This window comes from Balaenoptera ricei, chromosome 2 (genome assembly GCF_028023285.1).
Source record: "Balaenoptera ricei isolate mBalRic1 chromosome 2, mBalRic1.hap2, whole genome shotgun sequence".
Classification (NCBI taxonomy): domain Eukaryota; kingdom Metazoa; phylum Chordata; class Mammalia; order Artiodactyla; family Balaenopteridae; genus Balaenoptera; species Balaenoptera ricei.
In genome coordinates, this window is record NC_082640.1 from 160810803 (window position 1) to 160830658 (window position 19856).

A 19856-nucleotide genomic window follows, 5' to 3' on the forward strand; every position below is an offset into this window, starting at 1 on the left:
AACGAAGAGTAGCCCCTGCTCGTTGCAACTAGAGAAAGCCTGCACACAGCAACAAAGACCCAATGCAGCCAAAAAAAAAAAAAAAAAAACAAAAACCCACAAATACATGGAGGCTATACAGTGCACTACTAAACAACCAAGAGATCACAGAAGAAATCAAAGAAGAAATAAAAAAATACCTAGAAACAAATGACAATGAAAACACGACAACCTAAAACCTATGGGATGCAGGAGAAGCAGTTCTAAGAGGAAGTTTATCGCAATTCAATCTCACCTCAAGAAACAAGAGAAATCACATATAAACAATCTAACCCTACAACTAAAGCAACTAGAGAAAGAAGAACAAAGAAAACCCAAAGTCAGTAGAAGGAAAGAAATCATAAAGATCAGAGCAGAAATAAATAAAATAGAAACGAAGAAAACAATAGCAAAGATCAATAAAACTAAAAACTGGTTCTTTGAGAAGATAAGCAAAATGGATAAACCCTTAGCCAGACTCATCAAGAAAAAAAGGGAGAGGACACAAATGAATAAAATTAGAAATGAAAAAGGAGACATCACAACCGACACTGCAGAAATACAAAGGATTATAAGAGACTACTACAAACAACTATACGCCAATAAAATGGACAACTACGAAGAAATGGACAAATTCTTGGAAAGGTGCAATTTTCGAAGACTGAACCAGGAAGAATTAGAAAATATAAACAGACTTATCACAAGCAATGAAACTGAAACTGTAATTTTTTGTTGTTATTTATTTATTTTTTCTTATTAGTCATCCATTTTATACACATCAGTGTATACATGTCAATCCCAATCTCCCAATTGAAAATGTAATTAAAAATCTTCCAACAAACAAAAGTCCAGGACCAGATGGCTTCACAGGCAAATTCTATCAAACATTTAGAGAAGAGCTAACACCGATCCTTCTCAAACTCTTCCAAAAAATTGCAGAGGGAGGAACACTCCCAAATCCATTCTACGAAGCCACCATCACCCTGATACCAAGACCAGAAAAAGATATCACAAAAAAAGAAAATTGGAGACCAATATCACTGATGAACAGAGATGCAAAATTCCTGAACAAAATACTAGCAAACAGAATCCAACAACATATCAAATGGATCATACACCATGATCGAGTGGGATTTATCCCAGGGATGCAAGGATTCTTCAATATACGCAAATCAATGTGATACACCACATTAACAAATTAAGGAATAAAAACCATATGATCATCTCAATAGATGCAGAAAAAGCTTTTGACAAAATTCAACACCCATTTATGATAAAAACTCTTCAGAAAATGGGCATAGAGGGAACCTACCTCAACATAATAAAGGCCTTATATGACAAATCCACAGCAAACATCATACTCAATGGTGAAAAACTGAAAGCATTTCCACTAAGATCAGGAACAAGACAAGGGTGTCCACTCTCGCCACTCTTACTCAACATAGTTTTGGAAATCCTAGCCACGGCAATCATAGAAGAAAAAGAAATAAAAGGAATACAGATTGGAAAAGAAGAAGTAAAACTGTTACTATTTGCAGATGACATGATACTATACATAGAAAATCCTAAAGATGCCACCAGAAAACTATTAGAACTAATCAATGAATTTGGTAAGGTTGCAGGATACAAAATTAATGCACAGAAATCTCTTGCATTCCTATACACTAACAACAAAAAATCAGAAAGAGAAATTAAGGAAACAATCCCATTTACCATCACAACAAAAAGAATAAAATACCTAGGAATAAACCTATCTAAGGAGGTGAAAGACGTGTAGTCAGAAAACTATAAAACACTGATGAAAGAAATCAAAGATGACATAAACATATGAAGAGATATACAAATGTTCCTGGGTTGGAAGACTCAATATTGTGGAAATGACTATACTACCCAAAGCAACCTACAGATTCAATGCAATCCCTATCAAATTACCAGTGGCATTCTTCACAGAATTAGAAAAAAAATTTTACAATTCATATGGAAACACACAAGACCCCGAATAGCTAAAGCAATCTTGAGAAAGAAAAATGGAGCTGGAGGAATCAGGCTCCCCAACTTCAAACTATACTACAAAGCTACAGTATTCAAGACAGTATGAACCGGTTTGCAGGGCAGAAATAGAGACACAGATATAGAGAACAAACGTATGGACACCAAGGGGGGAAAGTGGCGGGTGTGGTGGTGGTGGTGGTGTGATGAATTGGGAGATTGGGATTGACATATATACACTAATATGTATAAAATGGATAACTAATAAGAATCTGCTGTATTAAAAAAAAAAAAAAGACAGTATGGTACTGGCACGAAAACAGAAATATAGATCAATGGTACAAGATAGAAAGCCCAGAGATAAACCCACGCACATATGGCCACCTAATTTACGACAAAGGAGGCAAGAACATACAATGGAGAAAAGACAGCCTCTTCGATAACTGGTGCTGGGAAAACTGGACAGCTACATGTAAAAGAATGAATTTAGAACACTACCTAACACCATACACAAAAATAAACTCAAAATGGAATAAAGACCTAAATGTAAGACCAGACACTATAAAACTTTTAGAAGAAAACATAGGAAAAACACTCTTTGACATAAACCACAGCAAGGTCTTTTTTGACCCACCTCCTAGAGTAATGCAAATAAAAACAAAAATAGACAAATGGGACCTAATGAAACTTAAAAGCTTTTGCACAGCAAAGGAAACCATAAACAAGACGAAAAGACAACCCTCAGAATGGCAGAAAATATGTGCAAATGAAACAACGGACAAAGGATTAATCTCCAAAATATACAAACAGCTCATGGAGCTCAATATCAAAAAAACAAACAATCCAATTAAAAAATGGGTGGAAGACCTAAATAGACATTTCACCAAAGAAGACATACAGATGGCCAAGAGGCACATGAAAAGATGCTCAACATCACTAATTATTAGAGAAATGCAAATCAAAACTACAATGAGGTATCACCTCACAACGGTCAGAACGGCCAGCATCAAAAAAACCTACAAACAATAAATGCTGGAAAGGGTGTGGTAAAAAGGGAACCCTCCTGCACTGTTGGTGGGAATGTAAATTGATACAACCACTATGGCGAACAGTATGGAGGTTTTTTAAAAAACTAAAAATAGAACTACCATATGACCCAGCAATCCCACTACTGGGCATATACCCTAAGAAAACCATAATTCAAAAAAAGACATGTAACACAATGTTCGTTGCAGCACTATTTACAATAGCCAGGACATGGAAGCAACCTAAATGTGCATCGACAGATGAATGGATAAAGAAGATGTGGCACATATATACAATGGAATATTACTCAGCCATAAAAGAAATGAAACTGAGTTATTTGTAGTGAGGTGGATGGACCTAGAGTCTGTCATACAGAGTGAAGTAAGTCAGAAAGAGAAAAACAAATACCGTATGCTAACGCATATATACGGAATCTAAAAAAAAATGGTACTAATGAACCTAGTGGCAGGGCAGGAATAAAGACGGAGACATAGAGAATGGACTTGAGGACACGGGGTGGAGGGGGAAGCTGGGGCGAAGTGAGAGTAGCATCGACATATATACACTACCGAATGTAAAATAGCTAGTGGGAAGCAGTTAGTTGCATAGCACAGGGAGATCATCTCGGTTTTGCAATGACCTAGAGGGGCGGGATAGAGAGGGTGGGAGGGAGGCTCAAGAGGGTGGGGACATGGGGATGTATGTGTGCATGTGGCTGATTCACTCTGTTGTGCGACAGAGGCTAGTGCAGTATTGTCAAGCAGCTATACTCCAATAAAGATATATTAAAAAAATAATTTAAAAAAATGCCATACGATAGTGACGTCCACATCATTCTATACGTAAACTCACAATAATACCATCTGTTTTAGAGAAAAACAAGCTATGTCTAATAGCCAATCTGAGGTTGAGAATATAGCAGCAGTACTCAAAAACTGAAAATCATTTTACCTATTCTTCTACCGCATGATAATACAACATTTTCCTTAGTGTTTTATACCGTACAACAGTGCTTTAACTTACATGCTCTTATTCAGATATAATTAGGATTCTTGGATTTTTCAGTTTACTCTTAAGTTCATCAAACAAAGAAGCTCTTGCTTTATTTCTTTTACTTAAACTAGCCTGGAGACAGAAACAAGCAAATCAAAGTCTCACTAGGAATTGTCTTCCATTCACAACTGCATCACTTGCTCCTGTTTATTCCCTACAAATAACTCAGTCTAGTTTTGTTCAATTGAACACACACATGAACTAGGAAAAAAGAGGAAAGACCTGGAAAGCTGCAATCATTGTAGTACTACTTCCTGTTGTAGAACCAGCCAGTCGCTTCCAATCTTCCATTTTAGGATATTTCCCTTCCAAGTTCTGACCAAAGATAGAACAACTTCTCCTGTTTCATCATTCCTAGAAAATTCTCTTAAATCACTTAAAACAACTTTCCTTTGTTTATTCAGTTTACATTCTTCAAAAGCCATTTACATTTCCTGTACCCCACCTCTTTTCTTCATGCCTTCAGGTACTGCTGTAAAAAGACTGATCTCGGTACAAACACTCTTATCTTTCTGTAAAGATCAATCCTCCAGTCTTAAATAGTTCTTGTGGTTTTTCAAAGGTGCTCTTCATTTGAAGAACCATTTTGTGCTGCCCCCAGAGTCTCTCACAATAATTGAGATTAAAAGGGCTTGGTCTCCCTTCCCCTAATTCTATGCACATTTCCACCTCCCTACCACCCAAATAAATGCCTATGTTTATTCTCTACAATACTTCCTGTCAGCAAAACTCCTAGTCTCTTGCAGTTTTTTCTTCCATCTTGCTCTCTCTTTGAAAAACTTGAAATTATTTTAACTAAAAGCTACTTTTGATTATTGTGTTTCTCAAAGACAGCACAACTGTTCAAGTCTAAAACAGCACTGAATCTATGCCCTAGCTATATATATAGCTGTCAGTCTGGGAATAAAAGCCATAGGAATTTTTTTAAAAATCACTTTTCTTAACCTTGAACATTAACATAAATGAATTCCAGCTTTTAAAAATTGTAAATATATATCTGGTTTCAGACACCTCAAGAGTACTAATGGCATAGGCTTGAGTTTTATCACATCAACATTTCTATGGGACAGTTGGTCCAGTCATTTGGCTGACAGCACAGCCAGAATTATTGTTCAAGGCTGTTAACACAACTTTTTATATCAAGCTGGTTATCACATGACTGCTGAGAAAACCACAGCCTTCTGGGCAAAGCACAGCCTGTTGGCCTAACTAGGTCACAGAAACCTCACAGAACAGCAAGCTACTGCCTCTACTGGCTGTTACAGCAGGACGTACCTCTTCGTAATTTTTCGCCTCCACTCCATGCTTCATGTCTAGGATCACAAGTTGGTCAGGTATCCGCCCTGTTCCTGAGAAAGAAATCAAAGGATTCATTGTGCGGAATATTTAAAATTCCGGGAAATCACCCACCCACCCTCCCTCTCCCTAAGCCCTACCCTCTCAATAGAGGGAAACAGCGGCAACTCCTCCCCCTACTCAGCTGCAGAAAATTCCTGGCTCTGGCGAAAAATCACAAGCATTCCAGACAAAGCCTCTATCTGTGTGGGGTGCCAGAAAGTGACAAGAACATGCTGCTGGCAAACATCTCTGAGGGAGCAGGACACAAGATACTGCAGCTGGTACTACAGAGGAACAGAACAGGGGAAGAGAAAACACACAGGCTCACTGGATTAGGAAATAAAAGTCACAACAGCATACAACTGAGTGGCCTATAGACCAATAGGTAGTGGGCACCAACTTAGGCTGAAAAGGCACATGGCCACATCTGAAAAGGTTGACCTGTGAAATTTTGAGAGAAGGATTACTGGGTATATGCTAAGCTTGAATTTACTTAATACAAATATGAGTACTGAAAAGTACACAGGATTTGTCTACTATTCCACTTATTTCAAACATTTTGGTCAATGTAAGGCCATTTCGATAGGTAAATAAAGTGTTATGGGACTATTCCCACAAAGCCTTTAGAAGAGCCCAAGAAGAAACTTAACAGTAAGAGTAAAATTCTCAGGGATACTTCTTACAAACAGAAAAGTCTATTTGGGATAGTAGGACCAACAGAGCAATGTTCATATTAGAAAAGATAATCTGATTCAGCTTGATCAAAAGGAATCCTATTCTTAAATCATCAAGTAGGAGAAAGGGAAAGATTCAAAACAGGCCCAGAAAACTGCTCAGTCTCAATCTCCTGGAATTCACCTGATTACTTGTATAATTAAACACTGCCTGCATGAAATAAGGAGTTTTGGGAAATACTGCCAGTTAAGCATCGTGGTTCCTGAGACCATAAGCCATAGAGAATGGTACTGTACCCTGAGAAACATTGGAGATTTTCTGAAATGTCAGTTCAAAAACTGCTCATTGAGAACTCACAAGGTGCTAGAACCGTGCTGGAGATTGCAATCTCTGCCTTCAAATAATTCTATGGGCATCTAAGACATAAATATGCATACCAGCTACAGTGAAAATGCAAAGCATATAAAACTTTAAGGAAAAAACAAAAATGGTTCAGGCAATCCCAGCTATGGAGCAAAGGTTAGAAGAGGGAAGAGATTAGTTGTGGACAGACTTCACTTGAGAGGGAGCACCTGACGGCAGACAAAGTATCTGGACAGAAGGGAACACATGAACAAAGACTCAGCTATTGAAAGGATTGTGGCATGTTTAAAAGACAGTAAAGAAGTTCTTTTGGATAGACTAGAAAGATCAGTTTGAAAGCAATAAAATAAGACTGAATAGGTAGGATCAAGAAACTAAGCCAAGGACTTCCCTGGTGGCGCAGTGGTTAAGCATCCGCCTGCCAATGCAGGGGACACCGGTTCGAGCCCTGGTCTGGGAAGATCCCACATGCCGCGGAGCAACTAAGCCCGTGCGCCCCAACTACTGAAGCCCGCGTGCCTAGAGCCCGTGCTCTGCAACAAAGAGAAGCCACCACAATGAGAAGCCTGCACACGCAACAAAGGGCAGCCCCCGTCTGCTGCAACTAGAGAAAGCCCGCATGCAGCAATGGAAACCCAACACAGCCAAAAATAAATAAATAAATAAATAAATACATTTATTAAAAAAAAAGAAAAAGAAAAAGAAAGAAACTAAGCCAAGTCACAGATACCTTCTGAGCATTAAACCAATTAGGTTTCCAAAACAAAAGAAAGCAAAACAAAAAGTGACACCCAGAGAGGTCTCTTCTCCCAAATCCAATGTGCAAGCCTGATCACAGCACTGCCCATAAGAGATTCAATGCAAATATTTGTTTCTCCTTCCTCACTTAAAAAGTTGTGAAATCCAAGCAGCTCACAGCTCCGCCTGGTCCGAATGATCAAGATATTCTCTTCCTAACAGACTCTTCCCACTATCTCTGTTTGCCACAGCACAGCTTTAGCATTATTCAAACACGAATGAAACCACAAAACCACAGACCATCTGAGTCCAGACCATACAATTTCTTGCACAGAACAGCCAGCCTATCGCCATAGCTGACATCATGACCATAAAGGGTCTCCCTTGTAAAAAGACCCTTTGAAATTTCTCTCTGCATTTGCCTGACAAATAGACAATCTTTTAAAAGGTGCTCCAAAGACTACAAGGTATCAGGTCTTCATAACAGAATAAACAGCTGAATAAACACAAATGTAACTAGAAATTGAGTGCTGGCTATAACGTGTGTTTACACATACATTTATACATATATACACACACATTTTTGAACTAGTTCCTAGGCATTTACATGCACAGCATCAGCATATAAGAAATTCAGAACAAAAGATAATCTGTGCCTTCAAAGAGTTCAAAATTGGGAATGTAAGATATACACATGAGACACTTAAACAACACAAGGCTGTGTGTGTGAGAGATATATATATATTCAAATACTTAAATAAACAATCCAATCAGTAAGTGATGCACTATTCAGAGGAAGCCACACTGACCTCCTTGCTGTTTCTGAGACATGCTCAGCATCTTAAGGTGTTTGCTTTTTCTCCAAAGCCCTCATTACCATCTGACTTTTTAAAAAAAATAATAAATAAATAAATAAATAAATAAATCTATTTATTTACGGCTGCATCGGGTCTTCGTTGCTGCACGCGGGCTTTTCTCTAGTTGAGGCAAGCAAGGGCTACTCTTTGTTGTGGTGCGCAGGCTTCTCTTATTGCAGAGCATGTGCTCTAGGTGCACAGGCTTCAGTAGTTGTGGCTCGCGGGCTCTAGAGCGCAGGCTCAGTAATTGTGGCACGGGGGCTTAGTTGCTCCGCGGCATGTGGGAGCTTCCTGGACCAGGGCTCGAACCTGTGTCTCCCGCATTGGCAGGTGGATTCTTAACCACTGCACCACCAGGGAAGCCCCCAGTTGACTTATATTTGTCTATTGTCTGCTTGCTCCAATGAAAATGTAAGCTCCACTGAGAACAGAGACTTCTGTTTTATTCACTGCTATATCCCCAACACCTAGAACAGTGATGGATGAATCAATCAACTGATTGAGATATCAAGCAGACTAGAACGGCTGAGGAATGCATTCTAAAAGAACTAAAGGTAGGGACTTCCCTTTGGTCCAGTGGGTAAGACTCCATGCTCCCAGTGCAGGGGGCCCGGGTTCGACCCCTGGTAGGGGAACTAGGTCCCACATGCATGCCTCAACTAAGAGTCCGCATGCTGCAACTAAGAAGTCTGCATGCCACAACTAAACACGCCGCAACAAAGATCCCGCGTGGGGCAACTAAGACTTGGCACAGCCGAAACAAACAAATAAATAAATATTAAAAAAGAAAAACAAAAAAACCCCAAAACTAAAGGTAAATCTATGTTCATATGGGAAGAGAGCATTCCAACAAATGAATAAATGTGACATGTTTAGAAGGCAGAGCAAACCAGAATGACTGGGGCCTGATGGGCAGAGGAAGATAAGGTGGGATGGAGCAAGAGTATAAAGACTATTAAAAGCCATGATGCCTAAAATCCCTTCTAGCTTGAAAATTTCATGATTCTGCGTTTCATTCTATAGAACAGGAATATTACTGCCACTACAAAGAAGGGAAAGCTTTTGAAAAAGGACTGACATAATGAAAGATGTGTTTTAGGAGATATATCTGGTGGCAGTATTTGGATATATTAAAAGCAGGGATATCAGTTAGAAGGCTAATGACATAATCCATGATTTGAAAGATTAGAGTTCAGATCTGTGTGGTGGCAGATACAGGAGGTATTTTGAAAGAAGTATCAGCATAACTTGATGACAGACTGGAAAAGATAAAAGTATGTAATTTCAAATATGTGAGCCCAAGTAACTGGAAGGATGAGTGAGGGGAACTAATTTGAAAGAGTAGGTCATGAATACAGTCTTAGATGTCTGAGTTTTGAGGTAAGAATAGCACAACTATGTGGAAATGTCTAGAATACTGTTGAGACATCCTGGAACTGGCAGGGGTGGGGGCAGGGAGAAGGGTATCAGTCATGATTACAGTCTTTTAATTTTCTATTCTTAATCTATTATTCCATTTACTTCAGGCAAACTCCCTTAGCTTTTAGGCTAAATTGACCCACTTTAGATCAGGGGTCAATTTCTGGTTAACTGTTGAAAGCAGCTGGTTCTTTTGTTATTCCTGGGAATATGTTGGAGGTGTTGGCAAAGGTGCTTGCTTTTCTTCTAGGATCGTATGTTCTGAACATTCTATAAATGTAAAATTGCCAGGAGTCCTTTTGCTACCATACAGAGAAAGCCTGAGAATAAAGTCAAATGGAGGCAAAAAGAGGAAGCACTAAAAACAATGTAAGGTTCCAATGATACCGTTAAAACCCCAAGATACAGCCCTGCCTGAAGTCAGTACCACACTGTAGACTTCCCGGTTCAGAGAGTCACATGGTCTTTCTCTTCTTCCTCTTTAAGCCAGTTTGAGTTATGTTTTTGTGTCCTGCAGCCCCAAAGGGTCCCAAGTAATATAACAGGTATAAATGCATACAGCTTTTAGAGTCTGGTGTCCTTGAAGCTGAAGAATAGGGAGTGAAAAGGCATCTGCTTTTTCCCCAACCACTGAGCACAGAAGCCATCAGGTAATCAATCAGCCTAAAAGTTACTAAGGACTCTTGGCCTTGAGATGCACAGAAGAAGCCACAGCAAGTTATCAGGACTAGGAAATAGCAAGTGCCCTGGAGATTGAAACTGCTTCTGACGATACATTATTTGTCAGACAGACCCTACTTCTAATCCCAAAGAAAACATGTCACTAGCATATAAATGCACTATTTTCTAGCATCTATACCAAATTCAACTCTATCATTCAAGCCAAGTATATCACAGCATTCAAGAAATGCCTACTCCTGCACATGAAGAACTCTACCAATTTGCCAACTTTCACTTATATGTGTGTGCACTCCAGCAAATGCAGTTTTCATTTCCTCTTCCTGCCCAGACCAAGAGAGAAAGTTCATGCTCTAACTTGCTTAGAAGATGATGCTTAATTCAGGGAAAATACTCTGATTTACTTACCCTTGCTCTCAAAACACACTTCAAACATGTCATAATCTTCAGTGGTAAAGGCAAATTTCCCCTTGGTTGCATCCTCCTTGGAGTACAGAATATGGCCAGCAGAATCTGTAATCTAAAAGTAAAAAGTAAGTAAGAACAGGCAGCAAATAATACTCGGGAAGAGAACTTATAGAAACTGGAGAAATGGAAAGTAACACTGTCTATCAAAGACAGTCTAGGGCTTCCCTGGTGGCGCAGTGGTTAAGAATCCGCCTGCCAATGCAGGGGACACGGGTTCGAGCCCTGGTCCGGGAAGCTCCCACATGCCGCGGAGCAACTAAGCCCGTGCACCACAACTACTGAGCCTGCGCTCTAGAGCCCGCGAGCCACAACTACTGAAGCCCACGTGCCACAACTACTGAAGCCTGTGCACCTAGAGCTCGTGCTCCGCAACAAGAGAAACCACGACAATTAGAAGCCCACGCACCACGAAGAAGAGTAGCCCCCGTTCGCCGCAACTAGAGAAAGCCCGCACGCAGCAACAAAGACCCAACGCAGCCAAAAATAAATAAATAAAATAAATAAATGTATCAAAAAAAAAAAAAGACAGTCTGTTATGATCACTATGGTCCAACCATTCCCAAAGACAGGAATTGGATTAGAAGGTGAAACCCAAATACAGCAAATTTCACACAGTCGATATAGTTGATATAAAGTGGGTTTATTAGCAGAAGTTCACTTTATAGAACGTAGACCAGTATCATTTCCTAGAAAGGGAAAATGGAAGTGGACAATTACCGAAAGAATATACTACAAAAAGGAGAAAGATATATAAGAACACATTTCCTGTATAAAACAAATCTTGACACGCGGGGCGGGGCGGGGGGTGGTGGTGGGTGGAGAGTGGAAATGGAGCACCTGACACAAGGAGCGAAGGAAAAGAAGGCATGCTTGGAGGAAAAATCTGGGAGAGCTATTCCTGCAGATTTTATGTGGATTATGTCAATGGCTACAAGGGGTGGGGGAAGGCAGGGGGATAAACAAGAAGTTACTCCTAAAAAAGACATCTTTGGCTTCTACAAATGATAATTCCTGTCTTCCAGGTTGTTGGCTCTAGTTTTCCAAACTTAAACCGCTCCATTCCTACAGAATGGCCTGTAAGCACAGACGAAGCGGCATATATTGGTAAGTGAACGGTCGCATATAAAGCAAGGCCTTGACACAGTAATATGACAGACTAGGTCTCAGGCTTCTTTTCTAGAGCACATGGTTGTCTTGGCAGAAGGCACATTTCATGACCTAAGACAGGAAGCTACTTGAAATGTAGAACACAAAAATAGTGGATTCATTATATCAAACTTGACGTTCTAATGCTGTTGGTAAAACAGGATTCAATTATAGATGAGATTTTAAATTCAAAAATTGAGTAGTATACATATAAACCTATATATTTAAAGCACTTTAATAACACTAGTTATTTCTGAGTAGTGAGATTTCTTTATAATTTTTTTTCTACAAAGGTATGTATCACTTATGGTCAGAAATAAAGTTATTTCAGTTTTGGGAAGAAAAACATAATGAAAGAATAGTTATCACTGCTAGACAAATTTGAAATGATGGGTTAATAAAAAAGGTTTTATGGCACATCTAAATTCCCTAAGAGTAACAGCAGTAATATTAACCAAGTATCTTCTGCCATGAATGATGTTGATCATTCATTAATTTGTCAAACATTTAAGATGCCTGGATCTGCACTGGTCACTGGAGAAATAGGATGTGGAAGATGGTTCCCATCTTCGAAGGGCTTAAGAGTATAAATAGGAGAAGAATAAGAAATGAGACAACTTCACTGCAGTGTGGAGAGCGCGTCTGTGCCATGGGATTATGGAGGGTCACAGAGTGTATCGTGGACGAGGTGACACAGGAGCTGAGTCATGAAGGATGAGTTGCAATCAAGGGAAGAATAGGAGTAAAGACATTCAGGGTAGAAGAGACAGCAAATATGAAGGCTTAGGTCCAGAAAAACAAAACAGAACAAAAACATGGTATCATCATAACACTAATAGCTAATATTTATTAAGCACTTACTAAATGCTGAGTACTGTGCCAAGGGCTTTATATGCATTTTTAACTTGATCTTCACTATAACCCTACAGGTAAGGAGTATTTTTTCTCCCATGTTCCACAGGAGGAAACTGAGGCACAGAGAGGTTAAGTGGCTGGAGAGATACTAGCCAGATCATGTAGAACTACAACATCATGCTAAGGCATTTATTGCGCACAAAGTGGAAAGGCAATGAAGAATTTGAAACCAGAGTGATGTGATTCAACTTGCAGTTTATAAAGATAAATCTGATAACACTGTGAAGACAGACTCAAGAGGGACAATACTAGAGATAAGAAGATGTGTTAGGACACTAACCCAGTACTCCAGGTTAGAGATGATGAAGGCTTTGTGTATGGAGAGAAGGGGCCACATTTGAGGAATTTTAAAAATGGAGAAAAAATAAATAAATAAAAATAAATAAATAAATAAAATAAAAACGGAGAGCCCGGGGACTTCCTTGGTGATTCAGTGGGTAAGACTCTGTGCCCCTAATGCAGGGGCCCGGGTTTGATCCCTGGTCGGGGAACTAGATCCTGCAAGCATGCCGCAAGGAAGATCCCGCACGCCTCAACTAAGACCCGGTGCAAGCTAAATAAATAAATAAATATTTAAAAACAAACAAACAAAAAAACCGGACAGCCCACAGGACAAGACCAAAAAGTGAATGCCCACAACGACCAAGCAAGCAGCATAAACTGAGTCTAATGGGCCAGCACAAGTCCACGGGGTGTGGTGAACAATGTGGCAAACAGGAGACAGGCCTGTCTCAAGGGAGAAACCAATTACTACCATGGCACGCCAGCTTTTCAGACAATCTAATTCTCCAAACGAACCTAAACATTTTAACTGCTATTTGAAATCTCCTAGTTTTTAAATCCTCACAACCAATCCCAACATTTGAAAAACTATCTCAAGGCCAAACAAAAAATGTCTATAGAACCAACTTCTGGGCCACCAATATCTGACCTCTGCATAGGACAGAAAGAAAGCTGGCTAAAATCACACGAAAGAACTGTTGGGCAGCACTGAGGTGAGAGCTGAGATCAGGGACCATGGATTTCTAGTGGCTGCACCTAGCAGCCAGGATGCAGGAGCAAAGAAAAGTATTATATGATTTAGGTCTGGGGTCTACAATTGAGTGGTTTGGAAGGATGAGGGGATAAAGGAATTATGTTATAGGAATTATGTTATAAACTTTACCTACATAGTCTTTAATCCTCACAACAATCCCAGAGAGGCCAGTCTTATTATCCCTATTTTACTGAGGCAGAAACTTAGTAACTTGTTCATTATCACAGAGCTAATAAATTGTGTATGTAGATTTGAAGACAGGGTCTAAAACCTATGCTCTTTCCAAATTCCATGTTGCAGCCCCAAAGCAGGAATGGCTGAAAGAAGTGGAATGCACAGAAGCCAAGAAAGACTAACAGAATCTGATGGATTCTTTGGGTTGGTGCAAGTCAGAGAGTCTGAGAGTCCTCTTGAGTGGGACATGGCACTGTTCAGTCTGCATTCTCCACCTTAGAGGGATTAGCAGGCGGCCACAAGGTAGAGGCCTTGAAGTCAGCAATAAATAAACAATCTGCATGGGAATATTTGGCCCTGAAAATTCCTAAAGGCCTCTTGTTCATGTGATACTTTTCCTGAATTATCAACTAAAAGAAAAAGCCAAACAAAGGGCAATTCAACTTAATCAGACTTACAAGACTTGGCATAAATTTGCCCAACCAGGTTATTTCCTAGAAGAATAGCTTATGATCTCTTTGCATTCTCCTAAGATTTTAAAAGGGTTCTTCAAAAAAGATTATTTAGGCTTCCCTGGTGGCGCAGTGGTTAAGAATCTGCCTGCCAATGCAGGGGACACGGGTTCGTGCCCTGGTCTGGGAAGATCCCACATGCCGCGGAGCAACTAAGCCCGTGAGCCACAACTACTGAGCCTGCGCATCTGAAGCCTGTGCTCCGCAATGGGAGAGGCCGCGACAGTGAGAGGCCCGCGCACCGCGATGAAGAGTGGCCCCCGCTCGCCGCAACTGGAGAAAGCCCTCGCACAGAAACGAAGACCCAACACAGTCAAAAAAATAAATAAATAAAAAATAATTAAAAAAGAAAAAAAGATTATTTAAGGACAGGAGCCTCTTTAGATGACAAAGGATCCTAGGTACAGGTCAGAAAACTCTTATTAAGCAGTGGCAAAAATCCTTCATTGAGTACTTTGCAAAATGAATTAAGAAGTCTGCCATGTTCTTCTGAAAGACTCGAATACAATCCACACTTCCAACTGGTTCTCGGAAGGAGTAAAAATTGTTTAAATTGTCTTCTTCTACACTGTACTGAGGAACTACAATCATGGTAGAACCACTTGCATTGTTGGTTCTTTCTATGACATCTGAAAATATACTAAAGACGCAAATATTTTACAAGAGGCTGAAGGCAAAGCACCCATCATTGCCTATACCATTTATCAGCATGAAATTTACCTCCTGGAAAGAGTGTGTGATAATGATCACATTTCCATCAGTGTCTCCACGTTTCTATACTCCCTATGACCTTCAGTTGACACAACTATATAAAGGTATCTATCCAGATATTTGGAAATCCAGACAGGCAACTTGATAATTTAACCTTCAAGTTAGGCTCTTATTGACTGTTGGGGATTCTAACAGATCGCAGAATTTTTCTGAAAATCAGGTTTCCCACGTAGTTCATAACTTTGCAGCTATTAAGGGGCCAAGCCACTGACCTTAAGAAAGAAAGAAAAAAATCACATGCCCTAACCCCAGCATAATTACATAAATCAGCAGGTAGCTAAAATCAGGGAATAGAAAACTGGGCAAATCTCAGTGACTAGCCAGAGCCAGCAAAGTCTAATAGGCCGAAATGATGGTTTTAAATTTCTTTCGTTAAAATGCTCTGATTACGGATCACTTTAAAAGATCATCTGGTTTCTCAAAAATTGAGAGATTTTATTTTTTCTTCTTAAATTCTACTACAGAACCACCTTGGGAATATGATAACTGCCACTTTCACCTACTATAACAGCAAACCCTTAAAGGATTCCCCCTTAACAATAAAAAACACATAAAATTTACTGTAAAGTTCTTAAACAAAGGTAATATCAAGGCATAAAATTTGCCCATATGACATCAAGGAATGGGAAGTAATAAAGATCTGTTTCTAGATAACACCTTCTGAAGAAAAGCAAACCAAAGTTCACAACTTATAAAGTAGGGAAGAAAGTGTTAACTGTATATGCACAGTAGCTGATGTCAAGAATATGTGAATACTCACACCAAAACCATCAAATATGTGAGAATACAGGTCCACTGGGAAAACAGACTCATTTAGAATTGGATTTTCTTGGACGATTCTAGGCAGTGGCCAGAGAAAACAGGTTCTTGAGCAGTTCTTCTGCTCCTGAAGCGTGCCCCCCTTCCTTGACCACACATTCAAGATAATACCCTGCCTACTTCAAAAGGATCTTTAAGTAGCTTAGGCCCAAACACTAGGCAAATAAAGCAATTAGGAATTAAGGAATAGAGTTCACCTGGAGGAAGAAACTAATAGGCACTATCAAGAACCTGAACTAAGCAAATGGTATCTGGATAATAAATTTGGCTCTCAGTTTTCTGGAAGCCAAGATTAAGAGAGAAACAAGTTGGGTTACACATCATTTGTTTTCTGATGAAAGCTCACAAATTTATCTTCAGAGATAATTTTCCTGGAACTAAACAAGAACAATTTATCAGGAAGGTTCTTGTGAAAGGACTGTGACCAATATTAGACTCTCCACTTTCAACCACGGCCTTGCTAAAGACAGAAATACAATTCAGATGGATGCCTTTAGTGACCCTCCATAACAATCTGCCTGACCTAATGCAGAGGTGGGACCTGAAGGAACTGGATGAATGCTCGTGAACCCCGGGCCTCTGCTCTTTAGCACCACCACCTCTCTCCCCATCCTAGCTCCTCTTGCTGCTCAGGGAATTCTCAGCCTTACTCTAAAGTTGCAAGAAGGCTGGGACTACTTTTGGCCACTTGCTGCTACCACAAGCCTGTTTGGAAAAAAAAAAAAAAGTGTCAGGAAAAGATACCTTAAAAATAATACTACCCATCCAGATCTTGGTTTCTAATACCATTCTCCAATAAAAGGGAACCAGGGCTCCTTGGAGAAATGGCTGACCCCAGGACTGGGACAAGAAATACACAAGATGAGCCTGGAGCATCTTGTAATGCCAGAAAGTAAAGAAGCGCTCGAAAACAAAACAAGACAAAAAACAACAGGGGTTTGTCAAAGGGACACAGGAGCCAAATGAAAGAGCTCCCAACAGCCAAAGCTGTAACGATTTGAGCAACAAAATAAAGCAGTGTTGGATTGTAATCCAAAATATAAACACCCAGGAATCCATAATGATATAAATGACTAAACAAGCAAACAAACAAGCAAGCTGGGGAGAAGAGAAAAATCTCCCATGCAGAACACTCTCAGATAATTTATGTAGAAACAGCACCCTCAAGGAGGTCAAGCATAACTCCCCACTCAAGTGTGGGCTGCACATAGTGACTTCCTTCCAAAGAGCACAGCACAGAAAGGGGAGGGGGGGCGGGGGGAAGTAACTTTACAGCAGAGACACCTGACAAACACCACCTCTGCCAGATGATCAAGGTCAATATAACAGTGATAATTCATGCTGACAATATGCTCCCTTGATATGATATGACGAAAATGACCCTTTACCTTTGTGGTCTTCCTCCCCAAAACCCTTAATACCAGTTTCATCATGAGGAAAACATCACATGAATCCCAATAGAGGGGTATCCTACAAAATACTTGACCAGTACTCCTCAAAATTCAAACGGCTGTCAAAAACAAGGAAAATCTGAGAAACTGTCATAATCTAGAGGAGCCCAAAGAAATACGACTAAATGTAATATATCCAGGATGGGATCCTGGGACAGGAAAAAAGGACATTAGGTAAAAACTAAGGAAATCTGAATAAAGTATAGAATTTAGTTAATAATAATGTATAAATACTTGTTCATTGTGACAGACAAAATGTATCATACTAACATAAGATATTAACAAGAGGGGAAACTGGGTGTGGGGTATATGGGAACTGTATTATCTTCACTGTTCTTCTGTAAATCTAAAACTGTTCTAAGATAAAAAGCTTATGTAAAAAAATTACTATTCAGAAAGATGAAGTCAAACACATACATACACATACATACACACACACATACACATACACCTCCAGATTCTCAAGAAATTTATAATCAAAGCCAAGCAAGTAAACAAACATTTTCATATACTTTTTATGTTGTAAATACAAATAGTTAATTTGGACAAGTCTATACCTACCCTTGTAAAATGACATATGATGTATGGGGGAGGTGGCAAGTCTGTGTCTTCCTAATGGCACAGGTCACACATTGCTTTCATTTGCTGAATCAGCTCCATACCCCACCAGTCCAAGAATATGTTAAAAACCAAAAGCCAAATCCACGTCTTTCCGGGCGTGCTACCATAGCAGCAGAGGTCAATCAGCTTGCAGCTTTAGTGTAGTTGGTGAAACTCTGAAGATGTAATTTCCTTCACATAGGCTCCTACCTGCACTCTGTCTTCCTCAGGTTTATGACCAGTCTGGGGTATAATACTGAGTATACAATGTGTACATATTATTTTAAGGCTAACCATCAACCTTGTAGCTCCTGAATGACTAACTCAGGAATTCAGAAACAGCCAAGTCCCTTGGAGAAGCTCTATACATTGAACAAAAATGAGCCAAAACAGAAACACCTACCCTTTTCTCCTTTTGAGAGACAGTACAGCATAGTAGTTAGACTGAAGGTTCTAGAGTCAGGCCTCAGGTTGGTGTTCAAATCACAGTTGTGCCACTTACTAGCTGTAAGGCCTTGGATATGTTCCTTAACCTCTCTGTGCCTCATATGTAAAATAAGAACAAGAGTATGTACTTTACGAGGTTACTGTGAAAATTAAATTTAATATAGGTAAAGTGCCTAGAACAGTGTTTGGCAGTTGGCAAGCACTCAGTAAGTGTTATTATTATCATTGTCGTTGTTACTGTTAGCATTTTTGCTATTATGGTAACTGCTTGTTAGTGATAACTCAGAACTCCACAAACAATTAGGTCACTAACCATACTTTCAATCTGAAAGTGCTAACGGATGGCAAACTAGATAAAGCAGTCTGCATCGACTAAACCCAGGGATGACTAGGGACTAAATGGTTGTTGCATGGAGATAGGAAAAGACAGATAGGTAAACCTCAAGGAAGCAGCAGTAAGATTTAGAAACTGAAGAGATACAAAATGCCTAGGCTTCCCTGGTGGCGCAGTGGTTGAGAATCTGCCTGCCAATGCAGGGGACAAGGGTTCAAGCCCTGGTCTGGGAAGATCCCACATGCCGCGGAGCAACTAGGCCCGTGAGCCACAACTACTGAGCGAGCCATAACTACTGAGCCTGCGCGTCTGGAGCCTGTGCTCCGCAGCAAGAGAGGCCGCAACAGTGAGAGGCCCGCGCACCGCGATGAAGAGTGAGAGGTCCGAGGTCCGCGCACCGCGATGAAGAGTGGCTCCCACTCTCTGCAACTAGAGAAAGCCCTCGCACAGAAACGAAGACCCAACACAGCCAAAAATAAATAAATAAATTAAAAAAAAAAAAAAAGCCTAACAAAGCAGGTATTCAACGAATCATTTTAGCTGCTAACAGGGGATAGAAAGAAATACCAGATGACTTCAGCAATTCCTGCAAGTGTTTTACCCAATAAATAATAAACTACATGAAGGACCCAATAACATTAAGTGTGGGGAGAGGAGAAGAGAGGACTGTGGGTGCATATATAATGATCAGGGCTTGTGGGTCTATACGCTTCATTTGCTAAGAGTTCACGATGACTCTTAAACTGTGGGGTCTATTACTCCAATCAGAAAGAACACCAAATCACTGAAGATGCTGCGGTTTTACACTAGAAAAATAGTATCAGAAATACTTTCAAGAGACTACCACAAGTACTACACACTAAGAACATGGACGACTCTGTCAGCCCAGAAGCTATATTTAATGGGCAGAAAACAAATTTACTCTGATCTTTCAAACAAGAGCAAGTACCAAGTCTACCAACAGCATCCCTGAAATCAAAGGATCACATCTAGATTTTACCCAGAACAAAGTCAAACTTAGAAAGGCCA

General features: G+C 39.9%; 1 protein-coding gene across 1 annotated transcript in view; it reads right to left on the minus strand.

Moving 5' to 3' along the window:
* The window catches only part of TMED10 (transmembrane p24 trafficking protein 10), a 49816-nt gene that overhangs the window by 14571 nt on the left and 15389 nt on the right, over positions 1-19856 (minus strand). Inside the window, exons 2-3 of the mRNA XM_059914695.1 lie at positions 10563-10674; positions 5362-5435 (exon numbers count right to left, since the gene is read on the minus strand). Coding sequence (XP_059770678.1) covers positions 5362-5435; positions 10563-10674 — 186 coding nt within the window. The remainder of the gene's footprint in view (positions 1-5361; positions 5436-10562; positions 10675-19856) is intronic.